General features: G+C 44.6%; 1 protein-coding gene across 1 annotated transcript; it reads left to right on the forward strand.

Annotated features, from left to right (window-relative positions):
• Positions 1-217: 217 nt before the first annotated feature.
• LOC101396901 (solute carrier family 23 member 1-like) lies at positions 218-16,551 on the forward strand. Its single transcript, XM_087434368.1, is given in 10 exon segments — positions 218-281; positions 2,960-3,188; positions 4,436-4,556; positions 5,692-5,848; positions 6,687-6,875; positions 6,878-6,939; positions 13,983-14,147; positions 14,556-14,664; positions 14,761-14,856; positions 16,191-16,551. Coding segments are annotated over 10 exon segments (1,452 nt in total). The 3' UTR covers positions 16,451-16,551.
• Positions 16,552-17,630: the final 1,079 nt, after the last annotated feature.

Consider the following 17,630-nt stretch of genomic DNA (forward strand, 5'->3'; position numbering starts at 1 on the left):
TACGCGTGAACTTCAATAATCTCATCAAGCCCTTTGCTTCCTTTTTATCTCAGGGTGGACCAGAGTTAACAGGGATTTTTAACCTTTAAAGATCTTTTCCATGTAGTTACAGACTGAAATATACTTACACTTGGCAAGCTGGTGGGCCCTGGATTTTTGCCAGGTTGATTGGCCAATCTGAGCATGTTGTGTGTTGCACTACCTTTTCCAAATAAGGATGTACTTCTTCAATGCAGCTGAGTGTTACTACATCATCATAGATAAATCACAGAACACATGCGGTTTGTGGAGTGATCTTTTTGTTGGTTTTTTTCTATCCCCTAGTGAATGTATACTTGGCTTTGGTTTATCCAAATTGAAACTAAGCAAAGAACGAGAAGCAGGGTTGCCTTACCCTGCTCTGCTAGATGCCAGCGGCGGGATTTCCCTTTCCTTCAGACCTCCTGAGAACTATAATTCCTTAGGCAAGAATCTATTACCTTCATACTATCCAAGAAGAAAGATCTGACACGGTGGTTTGTCTCTTCTCCTACCTAAGCACTCGCACTGCTCAATCCTCCCTGTGTTCTAATGAAGTGTCTGCCTCCACCTCTGCAATGGCATGAACCTTCACCACATTCAGAAGCAGTTACCTTGTGTTCTGAGGACACTGGGCAAGAGTCATGGCAAAGAATTTTCCTGGGGCTTGAACAGTATTAGTAATGAGAGAGGATGTTGAGGGATACGGGCTGTGCTGTACCTGCATTGAGCACGGCATCCCCAGGGACAGACAAATCCATATTTCCTTTAATACATTTACTGTTTACTTTTGTGTTTGTGATACCTGCAGTCCTCTAAAGCAGAAGTCAGCAAACTACACCTCTGAGACCAAATCCAGCCTGTGGTCTGTCTCTTTACTGCCCACAAACAAAGAATGGTTTTTACATTTTAAAAGGTTGTTTAAAAAAAGACTATGTGATAGAAACTGTATGTGGCCCACAATATCTAAAAGATGTACTCTCTGGCCTTTTATAGAACAGGTTCACCAAGCCCTGCTCTGAGACCCTGGGCCTGCGGCAGGGCTTCCTCTTGCCCGGGTCTAGACAGGCGTCTCGAGTACTTTTCCCACATCACCTCCTAGTGTCCACGCAGTCAGCCCAAACCCGGGGTCTCATCTGTGGTTTTTAACTCCCCCTGCTGGTCCAGTGTTTTCTCCAGTGCGTAAACAGGAGAAAAAAGTTCTTAGATGTTTCAACCACATTTTATTAATTGATTGGTTAAATTCACTGAGCCAGTCTGTTGGAATTTAAGGTAGATTCTCCATATTTCGCTGAGCTATATTTGTCCAAACACATCTCAAGACTTGAAACCACTGATGCTGGTAGGCCAATTGCACATCACAATGCCAGCCACAGATGAAAGTGATGTGAATACAAGACCAATAGGAATGTCATTAATTACTGCGATATAAGAAATATAGGAGAGGTAAAAGTGAACAATGATTCTATTTTAAGGAAATAGTGGTAGTAGAAAAAGGAGAAAACCATGAGTAGAGATGGCAAGTTCAGTTTTCAACACATTAGACTAATTTACACTTCTCTTCCAGTATCATGGTAGTTTTTATGTATATACTTATATGTGCTTATAGATAAGTGAAAGAAATGACAGCAATGATGCAAGGGATGGGAGGGAGAAATCAGGATTCTTGTTATTATAAATTACTCACACTACCCAGGAAGTGGTATAGTGTTATTTGGAAGTGGAGTTGGATTAGCTGTAAATGTATATGGTAAACTCTAGGGCAACCATTGAAAAGTAAATAAAAGAAGTATAACTGATATGCTAAGAAGGGAGTAAAAATGGGATCATATAAAATGCTCACTTAAAACCACAAAAGGCAAACAAAGAGCAGAAGATAGAAATGGGAACAAGGAACAAGGGCAACAAATAGAAAAGAGTAACGAATATGGTTGATATTAATCCAACTGTTCCGATGGTCACTTAGAACATCAGTGGTCTAAATGCATTGATTAAAAGGCAGAGATTGTCAGAGTGGATCAAAAAACAAGACCTAACTATATGTTGTCTACAAGAAACCCTCTTTAACTAGAAAGACACAGGTGGATTAAAAGTAAAGGGATGGAGAAAGATATACTATGCTACCACTAATCGCAAAAGAGCGGGAGTCACTATTTTACTTTCAGAAAGAGCAGACTTCAAAGCAAGAAATCAGGGATAAAATAGAAGGTATAACATCCAAACCAGTAAAGTAAAAAAGGAGAACTAAACCAAATTCATTCAGTGCAGGAGATCAGGGGTTGGCAGACGACAGCCCAGGAGCCAAATCTGGCCAGTGCCTGTTTTTGTAGAGCTCACAAGCTAAAAATCATTTTCTATTTTAAATTAAATATTTCTATTTTTCCACTGAAAAAAATCAAATGCAGAATAATATTTTGTGAGATGTCAAAAGTATGTGAAATTCAAATTTCAGTGCCTATAAATGAAGTTTTATTGGAACACAGCTAGGCTCATTTGTTTACTTCTTATCCTGAAAAGTATGACAGAGCCCATATGACCCATAAAGCCTAAAATGTTCACTATCTGGTCCTTTACAGAAAAAAAAGGGCCAACCCCTGCAATAGAAAGTGGGAAAACAGAGAAAAGTGAAGCAGCAAGATATTCTATACACTGCTAAGTGACGCTGCTATAAGAGTCATCACCATTATCACTATGGTCCATCAATAATGTTGAAGGCTACTCCCTGAAAACCTTCCTATTAAGTGAAAATGTCCAACAGCTAGTTGGAAATCCAGAACTGGAGAGAGGAGCCAGATCAGAGCTCTTCTTTCCTCAGTTCCTTCAGGGTCCAGCTTTGCCTCTGCACTGCCTCTGAATGCACCACCCAGGGGTGACCAGATTTAGAGGTGGGCTGCAGCAGCGGGGCCTGTTATCGGGGCCTGGGCTGGGCTGAGGCCCACAGTCCTGCTGCAAGCTTTGAGGTGCCTGAGCTGCACTCTTCCTCTTCAGTTGCAGGGCGCCGTCATGGTCGCTTCCTGTGTCCAGATTCTAGCGGGCTTCTCAGGCCTCATCGGCTTTCTCATGCGCTTCATTGGCCCCTTGACCATTGCTCCGACCATCTCCCTGGTGGCCCTGCCTCTCTTCCATTCCGCAGGCAATGACTCCGGGATCCACTGGGGAATTGCAGCCGTGTAAGTACTCTCTGGGGAGGGAGCGCCATCTAAGTTCTCTTTGGTGGAAGGTTACCCAGTAAGAAGAATAAGATTCCTGGATATTGGCAAACTCTTGTGGTTTAGAAATACTTTTATGGGACCGGCCCTGTGGCTTAGCGGTTAAGTGCGCGCGCTCCGCTACTGGCGGCCTGGGTTCGGATCCCAGGCGCGCACCGAGGCACTGCTTCTCCGGCCATGCTGAGGCCGTGTCCCACATACAGCAACTAGAAGGATGTGCAACTATGACATACAACTATCTACTGGGGCTTTGGGGGGAAAGAAAAAAACGGAGGAGGATTGGCAATAGATGTTAGCTCAGGGCCGGTCTTCCTCAACAAAAAGAGGAGGATTAGCATGGATGTTAGCTCAGGGCTGATCTTCCTCACAAAAAAAAAAAAAAGAAATACTTTTATGGACATTATGATACCTTAAAAAGCAGGAAAATTGCTACTTATAATTTATTATTGTTACTATTTGTTACATTATTAGTGCTCACAGACAACGAATTTGGAGTTCATCGCAGGCAGTGTATAAGAATACTTAGTGTAGTGTTCACACAAAGTTGATACTACCGGTCCCCTGCCAAATAGGTTTTCATTGAGCAAATGTTTGTAAATTTCTGGACCCTGGGGAGGCTGCAAAGACATGGCCCCATCTCTCAAGCAGCTTGTAGTGTGTGGGAGAGAGACAAGACTTAGATCCAAGTACCTATGACACCGAGAGACATTGATGAAAGTCATAGAATGCCATGCGTATTCAGGGGAAGGGGTGAAGACACCCAGCTGGGAGGATCAGGAAAGCTTCCTGGACAAAGAGGTCTTAAGCATTTAAAGAGAGATTTGAAGGAACTTGGGGATGACACTGGACATTGTGGTTCACTCTGCCTGCTGTGGTCTGACCACAAGGACCTGCTGAAGGACCTGGGAGAGATGTTCTCTGACTCTGGCCTCATCGGCTCCACCTGCTGGATCCATCCAGCTGCTGATCTCCAAGGAATAACAGCTTCCCTTCCCACTCCTCCTCCTCAGCCACCAGCAGTTCCTGAAAGGCAACAGCCCACCTTATCAGAGATGGCAGGATGCTGCCTGTGCTGCAGAGTGGGGTCTAGATGGGGACCCTCCTAACTTGCCCCCAATCTCAGAGACATGTGGTGGCCCAGCTTTCTGGACCCTCATTCAGGATGCTCCCCTGATCACCAGGTTGGGTGTGGTCTTTTTCTGTTTCAGGACCATCTTCCTCATTGTGCTGTTTTCTCAGTACCTGAAAAACATCACGGTGCCCGTGCCCATTTATGGACGAGAGAGGAAGTGGCACACCTCTAAGTTCTACCTGTTTCAGGTCTTCCCTGTAAGAAGCACTGCCCACCCCCTTCCATTCTGAGTTGACTCACCTGGAGAGTGAGGCACAGCCTCTTGCACTCCAAGAGGGCCCCCAAAGCAAATGCTCCCCCATCTGCAGTGGCCTCTCCTCTTCAGCCTTCCTCAATCACCAGAGAAGGAGAAGGAGGCCAAGGGGAGGCCGGCGGCCTGTGGGGCGCTTCCTGACCATTGGTGAAATGCTGTCCTATGTCTTCCCTCAGTGCTTCTCTCCCATGAGCAGAGAACCTGACCTAGGTCGCTGCACTGGGCACCAGTGTGGGACAGCCTTCTCACCTTCCTCGGGCCGTCCTTATACCCTGGTACTGGGGGACACAGCCAGGTTCACTGCTAATTATACAAAAATAAGAGCCAAGTTAGTTAGATCCGATTCTTTCTCCGTAGCCTATGGGTAGTCCAAATACCCCGGGATGAGGATGGTACCTCCCTTTACAGAGCATTCCCTGTTGAAGTCTCTGTTGAACCACACTGTCAAGTCTGTGTAGCTGTCAACCACACAAATATGTTTGAAGGTTTCATTCAGCTGTAAACTACATTTTGCATTGTAAAAAGATCCTTCTACACAAGGATCTCATTGCTCCTTCAACAACACTGTAGGCCAGTGGTTCTAAAATTCAATGTGCATAAGAATCACCTGGGGACATTGTTAAAAATACAGATTTCTGGAGTCTGCCACCGGAGATTAAAAATCCATGTATCTGAGGATTCTAGAAATCCTGCTTCAGGCTCTGCAGAGCAGGGGTCGTCATTCCACTGTAGAGAGGAGGAAACTGAAGCTCAGAGAGTTTGATCCAAGGTCATGTAACCAACAAACAGTGGAAAGGGAGCCAGATGGTAATCCCTCTGAACCCGGCTGTGCCCACTTTACCAGACATTTCCATGTGTTTGACACAAGGTCTCCCCTTAGTTTATTTGCTACGTTCCTTTAATGTGCTAATTATCCACTGACACACCAGATTCCTGTTGTCACTGGAAGGGTGAGTAACCCAACACTTCCTCATTCCAAAGGGCTTTCCTGAACTCCCTCCTTTGCCCCACCCCTCTGGGAGTTTGTTGACCTGGGCTGGGGGTGAGACCCAGTGGTGAAGGGCGGCTCCTTCTGGCAGGTGCTGCTGGCCCTCTGCATCTCATGGCTCCTCTGCTTCGTGCTCACAGTCACCAACACCCTCCCCGCGGACCCCACAGCCTATGGGTACCTGGCCCGCACCAACACCAAAGCCAACGTCCTGAGCCAGGCTCCTTGGTTTCGCTTCCCTTACCCAGGTAATGAGAAGATGGGCCCCTTCTTGCCTGGGACACACATTTCCCAGGACTGCCCATGGGGCCCAGGGCACTGGAGGGAGAGTTGAATAGGGCCGGTGGGGGAGATCTCCTCCAAGGGATCTGACAAGGAGGGACAGGCCCTGATATGGACTAGGAGTCCATATCAGACCCCTAAGAGAGGAAGACCCTTGGGTTGTCCTAAGAATCCTTTGGGGCTGCCAGGCCAAAGGCTCCCACTCCCAGACCTACCTCTCAGCTGGCCTACAACCCTCATCCCCTTCTTCACATTGCTGAGACCCATGAGCCTGGGAGTGGGGTGAGGGCAGTGAGGTCTTGACCTCCTAGCCAGAGCTTTGGGTATCCTGCTGGATTCAGTGGATCCCACACAAGGGAGGCCTGGGACTGAATGAGAACATTTCTGAGGAGACAAGGTCAAGGCCACCCCTTAGGCCCCTTCTGGTCTCCTTACCTTGCAATCCTGGGTTCAGGGTATACAAATAACCAGGTTCCAGGGATGGCTGGCCTTGCCTCATGGACTGTGACGCTAGGGCCTCCCTGACTAAGCATCTCAGCTTCCAATGCTTCAAGGCCTTCCTGGGAAGAGGCCCTGTTGCTGGCACTTTTTGTGCACAGTGACATCAAGGTCAGGGCATCTGACCACCTCAGGGATGAATGGTAGGGCAGGAGTCCCAGCCAAAGCCTCTGGACAGTTGTGGGGTTGGAAGACATGCTGCCTGGTCTTTAAAGCCTTTGAGAGACCTCTCCAGCAAAGAAATGATTTGGGGTTCAGCAGCCTATTGTCTTCTGGATTAATATTCCCTCTGCATTGCCTTTGCAGGACAGTGGGGCCTCCCCACCATCAGCCTGGCTGGGGTCTTTGGGATCACAGCAGGGGTGATTTCCTCGATGGTGGAGTCAATAGGTGATTATTATGCCTGTGCCCGGCTGGCGGGGGCCCCACCCCCTCCGAAGCACGCCATCAACCGAGGCATTGGCACTGAGGGCATTGGCTGTCTGCTGGCAGGGGCCGGGGGACAGGGAATGGCACCACCTCCTTCAGCCAGAATATTGGGGCACTGAGTATCACCAAGGTAAGGCTGCTGATGGTGGGTCTTTGGGAAGGTTGGACACCTGAATCTGTCGTCAAAGTATTAGTCTCTCAGTACTGCTGTAACAAAGGATCACAAACTTAGTGGTTTCAAATACCCAAAGTTTTTACTGATCTGGAGTTCAGAAGTACAACATGGGTCTCGCAGGGCTGTGTTCCTCTCTGGAGGCTCCAGGGGACAATCCATTTCCTTCCTTTTTCCATCAGCCAGAGGCTGCCCACATTCCTTGGCTCAGGGCCCCCTTCCTCCATCTTCAAAACCAGTAATGTTGCATCTCTCTGACTCTTCTTCCATGGTCACATCTCCCTCTGAGCACAGCCAGGAAAGATTCCCTGCTTATAAGGATTCATGTAATTAGACTGGGCCCACCCAGATGATTCAGGATATTCTCTCCATCTCAAAATACTTAACAGAACTTAATCATAACTGCAAAGTTCCTTTTGCCAAACCAGATGACATGTTCACAGGTTTGGGGATTAGGATATGGCATCTTTAGGGGCCGTTTTTCTGCCCACCATACTTGACCTTCTTTGGTTGTGGTGTTTCCACAGGCAGAAAGTCTATCTGGCACTGGCAGACGTCAGTGGCTTTATGAGCACTGAGGAAAGTCCTTACTTTCTGAGGTTTAGGTGGGTGGTCCATTACCTCTGGCCCAACTCTGTGTCGAAGCTCCAAACCTGAATATTCAAAGGCCACCTGGTCACCTCCACCGGAATGTCCCAAGGGCACCTCATACTCAGTATGGCCTCTGTGATGCTCAGTGCGTGCCCCTATCCTTAATTCTCTTCCCGTAACCTCGTCTTAGTGCGTTCACCCAAGTCATCTAACTTCTCACTGTCCTGCATCCTCACTGTGGATTCTATTTTCTCAACATGCCTGCTGCCCTTCCTGTCCTCCCTTCCCCATTGCCAGTGCCACAGCTTTATCATCTCTCGCCTGGACACTGCAGTCTCCCTAACACCCTCTTTTCTAAGGGTCTTTCCGGTCTCTAATCTAGATACCACATGGCTGCCCAAGGATCTTTCTAGAACTCAATTAGATGACTCCCTGCTTAAAATCTCTTCATGGTTCCCCATTTTCCACAGGGAAAGTCCATATGACAGCCAGAATTCTTCTGGAATGTGCTCTCTAAGGTGACTTAGAAAAGAATAGTATTATTCATGTTGCTTTCGACATGCTTCAGATATATTTGCAATGGTTCCCAGCACAAGTCCTGTGAGCTTTGGAAAACAAGATCCCCCCACCCACATCCCCTATTCTGCATTTTCTGATAGCTCCCTCTGTGGTTCTGATGTGCAGCCAGGTGGCACTGCATCTTTCTAGCATCAGATCTGTCCACCTTTGAACCCTGCATGGCCTCTGACCCACAGTGGGGCTAGGATCTGTAAGCAAACAGCTGAGCCAGGACCCACCCCTACAGCAAGTTCTGTGTGCTGTGACACTGTGGACTCTTTGGTACTTGCCCAAGGTTTCTAAACCTTTAGTGCAAGTGAGGGGAACATTATGCCACATGAGGGCCACTGACCCACACAGAAATACAGCCGGAGTGGGCTACATAGGTATAAAGCAGCAAATATTTTTCTTGTTAAAGAGAACAAATCTGATGCAGAACAGAAAATTATATTCAATAAACAGAACATTTCTTTGATGTATCATTTCTAAACGAAGGCCTTTAGAAGAGAGGGAAAGAGCAGGAGAACAAGATACATAGAGAGAGCAGGCTGAGAATCCAGTAGGAGACAGATTAACCCTGGTCTGGGCTCACCCCTCCTCCCTGTGGCCTTTTAAGGTATTGCTTCATGTTGTATCTGCAAGGGAAGAGCTCTGACCCATTCTTGGTTCTCTTCCTGTGGGTGTGTTGGTGGTGGGAGGTGGGGGATCTGGCTGAAGGCCAGAGATCTCCCATCACTCTCTAAGAGGTCATGCTCCCAGCGCAGATGTCAATGCCTAGGACAAAAGAAGCCCAGGGCTGCATAATAAATTTTGTGGTAGCAGGATTGGGGAGGACTGCCATCTTTATAAGACCATCAGCATGTCGAAAGGCTCTGGTTGACCCGACAAGTTGATCTCTTGTGCTTGGATTCATGCCCTTGTTCCCACAGTGCATTGTTAGGACTGTAAACAAAACAATGCAAAAAGTCCTTTTGACGTGGGAAATTCTTACCACATGTCTTCTAATGAAGACAGTTAAGTAAAGAAGCTCTTAGACTAGAAAGAAAAGTAAGCAAAGGCTTATTTTTGCTACTTTATCTGCTACTTTATCGCTGCCTTAATGGACTTCAAGTAGTGACATTAGAGTATCTTTTTAAAAAATATTTGTAATTGTGGTTAAAGGCAGAGTAACATAAAATAAAATAACATAAAATCTACCATCTTAACCATTTTTAAGTGTGCAGTTCAGTAGTGTTAAGTATATTTACTTAATATACTATCATATAATACGGTATAGTAATATCTAATAATATAGTCTACTATATACTTGTGCAACAGATCTCCAGATCTTTTTCATCTTGCAAAGCTGAGACTACATTAGAGTAACTTTTAAAGACTGGGAGTAGACACAAATGGATGAGAAAAGTTTCAAGAACTATCTAAATACATTCATTGACAATAAACTCATGATGGGATATTCAGACACTTGCAGTACAAGTCTTTCTTTTGAGGATGATGCCAAATGCCTCAAGGTCAGACGTCATTTTTGTCTCACTGGTAGTAGCTGTCACTCAGACCCCCTGTAACCCTTGACTAGCACAACAATCAGTAATGTCCAGCAGCGTGGCAGCCGTGTGCACCTGGCACTGAGACATTTTCTGTGATGGGATGGGATGTGGCCCATGGTTCATGATCCTCACAGCAGAGTGCTTTTTAAAGCTTTGTAGAAACTTAATTTTAAGATCTACTCCAAGGGGGTGAAATGTACTTCCTTAGCATTCCCACACTCCCAGCTACTCGAAAAACTCTGTGCAACCAGATAATAGCAATTAGTAGTGACTCTAGTGCAACACTTGGTCCTCTGTAGAAATAAACTAGAAAAAGCCTCACTTGTAAGATTCCTGATAGGACCACTTAATGTTGTATAACACCATGGGAGGGGGCCTCGTCTCAGTTTTGTGTCCTAAATGAACCTGATAGAGATTAAGGAGAAATTATAGTTTACACATATTCCATAATAATTGCTTGTTGAAAAAATCTAATTTATCCTGATAAAACGTACCAGTTAATAATAATGAAGTTACTTTTATAGACAGAACTTTCTGAAATGTAGATCACACCATGTCACCACCCTGCTTAACACAACTCTACTGAGAGTTTCCTTGGTTTTGGGTTCTTTATTTTTAATTGTGATAAAATACACATAATATAAATTTACCATCTTAACCATTTCTAAATATACATTTCAGTAGAGTTAAATACATTCAAATTATTGTGTGCCCGATCTCCAGAACTATTTTCATCTTGCTAATCTGAACTCTGTAGCAGTTAAACAACTCCTTACTCCCCCTCCCCCAGCCCCTGTTAACCACCATTCTAGTTTCAGTTCCTATGAATTTGACTACTCTAGGTACCTCATAGCAGTGGAATCATACAGTATCTATCTTTTTATATCTGGCTTATTTCACTTAACATAATGACCTCAAGGTTCATCCACGTTGTAGCATGTGTCAAATTTCCTCCCTTTTTAAGGCTGATTAACATTCCACTGTATATATGGACCACGTTTTGCTTATGCTCTGTCTTTGGATTGTATTCTAACTCCTTTCCATGGCCCTTAGAGCTCTATATGACAGATCCTTTGCCTTACTCTCCATCCCATCTCCTATCTCTCCCTGTGTCACTGTACTCCAGGCACACCAATTTTCCTTTTATCCTCCTCAGCTGTGTTGAGATATACATGACATACAACACTGTGGAAGTTTAAGGTGTACAATGTGTTTATTTGGTACACTTATATACTGCAATATGATTACCACCCTGTGCTAACACCTCTATCGCGTTCCATAATTACTACCTCTCTTCTGTGGTGAGAATATTTAATATCTACTCTCTTAGCAACTTTCAAGGATACAATACAGTATTGTTAACTAGAATCACAATGCCATACATGAGATCCCCAGAACTTATTCATCTTCTAACTGGAAGTTTTACTCTTTGAAAAACATCTCCCCATATCCCCAACCCCACATCTTCTGGTAACCAGTATTCTACTCTCTATTTCTACAAGTGTAGCTTTTTTAGATTCCACATATAAATGATATCATACAGTATTTGTCTTTCTCTCTCTGACTTCTTTTACTTAGCATAATGCCCTCAAGGTCCATCCATATTATCACAAATGGCAGGATTTCCTTCTTCTATTATGGCTGAATAATATTCCATTATATGTATGTATGTGTGTATATATATATACATATATATATATACACCACATTTTCTTTATCCATTCATCCATCGATGGACACTTAGGTTGTCCATATCTTGGCTACTGTCAATAAAGCTACAATGACCATGGGGGTGCAGATATCTTTTCCAGTTAGGGGTTTTGTTTTCTTCAGATAAATACCCAGAAGTGGTATTGCTGGATCACATGGAAGTTTGATTTTTAAATTTTTAAGGAACTTCCACACTGTATTCCACAGTGGCTGCACCAATTTACATTCCCACCAACAGTGCACAAGGGTTGCCCTTTTCTCCATATCCTTATCAACACGTTATCTCTTGTCTTTTTGATGATAACCATTCTAAGAGGTATGGATAACATCTCATTGTGGTTTTGATTTACATTTTCCTGATGATTAGTGATGTTGAGCATCTTTTCATGTACCCATTGGCCATTTGTATATATTCTTTGTAAAAATGTCTATTCAGTTCCTCTGCCCAGCTTTTAATCATTTTAGTTGTTTTTATTATTGAGTTGTATGAGTCCTTTATATATTTGGATATTAAACCCTTATCTGATATATAGTTTCCAAATATTTTCTCCCATTTCATAGATTGCCTTTTCATTTTGTTGATTGCTTGCTGTGCAGAAGCTTTTTAGTTCAATGTAGTCCCACTTGTTGATTTTTGCTTTTGTTGCTTGTGCTTTTGGTGTCATATCCAAAAAGTCACTGCCAAGACCAATGTCAAGGAAAGTTTTCCCTATGGTTTCTTCTAGAAGTTTTATGGTTTCAGCTCTTACATTAAAGTCTTTAATCCACTTCACGTTAAATTTTGTGAGTGGTATAAGATAGGGGTCCAATTTCATTTTTCTGCATGTGGTTATCCAGTTTTCCCAACAACATTTATTAAAGAGACTATCCTTTCCCCACAGAGTATTTTTGGCTCCCCCATCAAATATTAGTATACTGTATGTGCAGGGGTTTATTTGTGGACTCTTGATTCTGTTTCATTGGTCTATGTGTCTATTTTTATGCCAGTAATCTACTGTTTTAATTGCTATAGCTTTGTAATATAGTTTGAAATGAGGAATTGTGATGCCTCTAGCTCTATTCTTCTTTCTCAAGATTGCTTTGGCTATTCAGGGTCTTTTGTGGTTACATATGAATTTTGGGATTGTTTCTTCTATTTCTGTGGAAAATGCCATTGGTTTTGAACAGGGATTGCATTGAAGCTGTAGATGACATTGGGTAGTATGGACAATTTAACAATATTAATTCTTCAGATCCATGAACATGGGATATCATTTCATTTATTTGTGTCTTCTTCAATTTCTTTCATCAGAGTCTTATCGTTTTTAGGGTACAGATCTTTCATTTCCTTGGTTAAGTTTATTGCTAAGTGTTTTGTTGTTTTAATGCTATTGTGAGAGGACTGTTTTCTTTATTTCTTTTTCAGATGTTTTGTTGCTTAGGGTATAGAAATGCAACTGATTCTGTATGTTGGCTTTTATATCTTGCAACTTTACTGGATCGTTGATTAGTTCTAACAGTTACTTGGTTGAGTCTTTTTTACACATAAGATCATATGATCTGCAAACAAAGATAATTTTGCTTCTTCCTTTCTGATTTGGATGCCTTTTATTTCTTTATCTTACCTGATTGCTCTAGCTGGGACTTCCAGTACTCTGTTCTACTCCTATGTTGAATAGGAGTAGCAAAAGTGGGCACCCTTGTCTTGTTCCTGATCTTAGAGGAAAAGGTTTCAACCTTTCACTGTTGAGTATGATATTAGCTGTGGGTTTGTCACATATGGCCTTTATTGTGTTGAGGTATATTCCTTCTATACCCAATTTGTTGAGAGTTTTTATCTTGAAAGAATCTTGAATTTTGTCCAATGCTTTTTCTGCATCTATTGAGATGATCATATGATTTTTATCTTCCTTTCTATTAGTGTGGTGTATCACATTGATTGATATGCAGATATTGAACCATCCTTGCCTCCCTGGAATAAATCCCATTTACTCATGGTGTATGATCCTTTTAATGTGCTGTTGAGTTCGGTTTGCCAATATTTTATTGAGAATTTTTGCATCTATATTCATCAGGGATATTGGTCTGTAGTTTTCTTTTCTTGTAGTGTCCTTATCTGGCTTTGGTATCAGCCTAAAGCTGGCCTCATACAATGAGTGTGTGAAGTAAGTATTATTAATCCCATATGGTTTGTGGAGGATGACATTTGGAGAGGTTAGGTAATGTACCCAAAGTCACACAGCTAGTTAGAGGCAGAGCTGGGATTGGCTCTCAAACCTCCGTTCTTAAGCATTGGGCCACTGCCTCCCAAGAGAGACTTCTTGCCTCACTGTAAAGGCTTCTTAGAGGAGGAGCATTTGAGTCAGGACTTGAAGACAAGTGTGAGAGCAGCAGAGTGGAGAGGTGAGGGCAGAGGCCAAGATCCAAGGTCACACCCTCATCCTTTCCCAAACCCCATGTGGGAGCAAAGGGGGTTCATTTTGGGGTTAAGTGGTGCTGTTCCTAAAAGTCCACTGGAGTGATGTTCCAGGTGCCCTGGGACCAGGGCTGAGTCTTCTGGGCATGTGGCCTGGCTGGTGCTGAGCTCCTTGTCCCCCGTCTCCTTGAGCACTGCAGGTCGGGAGCAGGATGGTGATGGTCGCTGCAGGCTACGTGCTCCTTGTGATGGGAGTATTAGGGAAGATCGGGGCTGCATTTGCCACCATCCCACCCCCCGTGATTGGAGGCATGTTCCTGGTGATGTTTGGAGTCATCGCTGCCGTGGGGATTTCCAATCTGCAGGTGAAGCGAGGCACCCTTGGAAAAGCAGCAACATTGCATCCCCTGAAAGGAACCCGTGGGGATGAGATGAATGGAACAGAGCTGGGGCAGGGGGGGAGGAGGAGGGCTTCCTTGGTTCCAGGAACCACACTGGCCCCCAAATGGAAGAAATAAATAGCCATGATCATTCAAACTTCTGAAAAACAGAAATTGCATCAGCTTGCATCGGATCATCTAAACCACTCAATTCCCAAGGTCAAGTTGGAATTGGGGCCTAGCTGGCCCACTGAGAGCATGTATCACTCTAAGTCCAGCCTCCCTCTCCACGCTGGTGGTGGAGGGAGGGAAGGGGGCATTTCAGGGATGTTAGATTGATGTGCAGTATTGGTGCCGATGCTTCTGGCCTGCCATGGGGACTCTCTCCTGCAGTACGTGGACATGAGCTCATCCAGGAACATTTTTATCTTTGGCTTCTCCATCTTCTGTGGGCTTACCATTCCCAACTGGGTGAACAAGAACCCTGAGAAACTCCACACAGGTGATTCTCCATCCTCTAGACTGTGACCACTCCAGGGGCAGAGCCAGTGGGCCCCTTTGTCACTGGGAATCCCTGTCACTTTTGTTCCCACTCTAGGGATTCTCCAACTGGACCAGATCACCCAGGTGCTGCTGACCACGGACATGTTTGTAGGGGGACTTCTGGGCTTTCTACTGGACAACACCATCCCAGGTATGGCTCACTTTCATTCTACAAGCTAGCAGTTTGGGTAGATGGTCAGTATTTGGGCCACCCACATTGCCTCCCTGGCCCGGATTACCATGTCAGGCTGGCCACAGCATACTGTGAGGAGGCCCTGGGTCTCAGTGGGTTGTACGGGCATGTGTTAGCTTTCTAGGGTTGCCATAACTAAATACCACAGACTGGGGGGCTTAAACAACTGAAATGTATTTTCTCACAGTCTGGTTGCTAGAAGGCTGAGATCAAGGAGTTGGCAAGGTTGGTTTCTCCTGAGATCTCTCTCATTGGCTCCAGAGGGCCACCTTCTTGCTGTGTTCTCATGTGCTTTCTCCTCTGTGTATGTGCATCCCTGTTGTCTCTGTGTTCTAATCTCCTCTTCTTAGAAAGATGCCAGTCAGATTAATTTTGGGCCCACCCTAAATACCTCATCTTTAACTTAATCACCTTTTTAAAGGTCCTACCTGCAAATACAGTCACATTCTGCAGTAGGGGAGTTTAAGGCGTCAACATATGGCTTTTGAGGGGACACAATTCAGCCCATAACACTTCCCTAAGATGAGAAATATACCAGAAGCAAAAAGAAAAAGACTCAGTCCCATCCCCAGAGCCTGCAGTCTAGTTGGTGAGGGAGAGAACACATGTATTCATTCATTCATTCATTCATATTTTCAATAAAAATCCATTGAGCACTTGCTGTATTCCAGACGCTGTGTACTGAGAATGCAAAAAGCAGAAAGACATGACCGCTGCCTTCCAGAAATCCACAGGCTAATAGGGGAGAGACAAGAACACAGACAATTACAATACAGGGTAATAAGTGTGATGATGAGCAAACTGATTCTATAAGTGCTGAGGACACTGAAGGTGAAGAGTGCAGAGCTGCTATCACTGATGGCTTTCATTGCTCCCTTCTTGATCCTCCCACAGCCTCTAGACAGGACATCTATGATAGTCCCTTCTTCATGGTATTCAATTTTCCAACTTCCTTCTCTCTAATAAGTATAAAATACATCTGCATTCCAAAAAGATTAAATAAGGAGAGGCCCACTCCTGAAGATGAGAAGAGGATGGTGGTTCATATAAGGTCGTACCCTAGAGCTCTGCACCATGTCAGCCCCACTGTGGAAGCTCAGGGGATGCCTGATAAGATGAGCTGTGATTCTTCAGATGGGCTTGGAGGAGGAGGAGGAAGCCCTTTTGGCAGATGGAGGGCACTTAGAGGAGACCTCATGGGTGCCTGCAGAGGGTGCCAGAGGCTCCCTCCCCCCCAACCTCTGCCCAGCTACATCAGGGCCTGGTCTTGACTGCTCACTGTCTCCTATTAGGAAGTCCGGAGGAGAGAGGCCTCCTGACATGGGATCAAATACATGAGGAGTCTGGGGAGACTACGAAAACATCAGAGGTCTACGGCCTCCCCTGTGGGATTGGCACAAAGTTCTGCACTTCCTCCTATACTCAGTACCTCCCCTTCTGGCCGAGCCTGGAACATGGTAGGAAAGGTGAGATGGGAGTGTGCCAGCTTACCCTCTGCTCCCAGGATTCCTCAGGAGAGTGTCTGAAGGGTGCCACAGAAACCAGGATGTAAGGAGAACTCTCTGCACTGTGGGTGGGAATGTAAATTGGTACAACCACAATGGAAAGCAGTATGGAGGTTCCTCAAAAATTTAAAAATAGAACTACCATATGATCCAGGATTTCTACTTCTGGGTATTTTATTGAAGAAAATGAAAACACTAATTCGAAAAGATATATACGTCCCCATGTTCATTGCAGCATTATTTACGATAGCCAAGATATGGAAACAACCTAGGTGTCCATTGATGGATGAATGGATAAAGAAAATGTGATACACACACACACACACACACACACACACAATGGAATATTATCCTGCCATAAGAAAGTATGAAATCTTGCAATTTGCAACAACATGGATGGACCTGGAGGACATTATGCTAAGTGAAATAAGTCAGACAGCTCTGCCCTGGTGCAGCCAGGTGGGTGGCCTTAGCCTCCAAATTCCCTGCTGAGCCACACAGGAGATCTCTGTGGAATTGGTTAGGGCCCTTTGGGCTGGAAATGAGAAAAGTGTAACTCAAAAAATGGGAGATTTGTTGGTTCTTGTAACTGGAAAGGAAGGACAGTGGGAGAGCTCACAAAACCATAAGAGGAATCATATGAACCAGAATCTTAAGGATGAGAACTGACGGTTCTTTCTCTCTCTCTGTCTTTCTCTGTCTTTCTCTCTCTCTGTCTCTCTCTGTCTCTCTCTCTCTCTCTCTCTCACACACACATACACACACACACACACACACACGTACTCTATCCCTGTCTCATCACTGCTTCTCCTTGCCTGTTAGCCTCATTCTCTTCCACTGCAGCCAAGGACGATGGCCACACACCACCCCAGATTTACATCCATCCACAGTGACTGCCAAGGCAAAGGGAAGAGAGCCTTCCCCACTGGGTCTACCAGAAACATTCTGGGGAAGACTATGGTATCTCAGCATATCCTATGCAAAGTAATTTTATAAGTGCTGAGTTTGAAGACTTTATCTTAATTGTCCCTGTATTAGTTGCCCAGGGCTGCTGTAACAAATTACCAAACACTTTGTGTCTTAAAACAACACAAACTTATTCTCTTAGAGTTCTGGAGATGAGAAGTCTGGAATGAGTCTTACAGGGCTAAAGTCAAGGTGTCGGCAGGGCTGACCCCTCTGGAGGTTCCAGGTGAAAATTCATTCCCTTGCCTTTTCTAGCTTCTA

The sequence above is a fragment of the Ceratotherium simum genome, chromosome 1 (assembly GCF_057802395.1).
Source record: "Ceratotherium simum simum isolate JZ-2026a chromosome 1, ASM5780239v1, whole genome shotgun sequence".
NCBI classification, from domain to species: domain Eukaryota; kingdom Metazoa; phylum Chordata; class Mammalia; order Perissodactyla; family Rhinocerotidae; genus Ceratotherium; species Ceratotherium simum.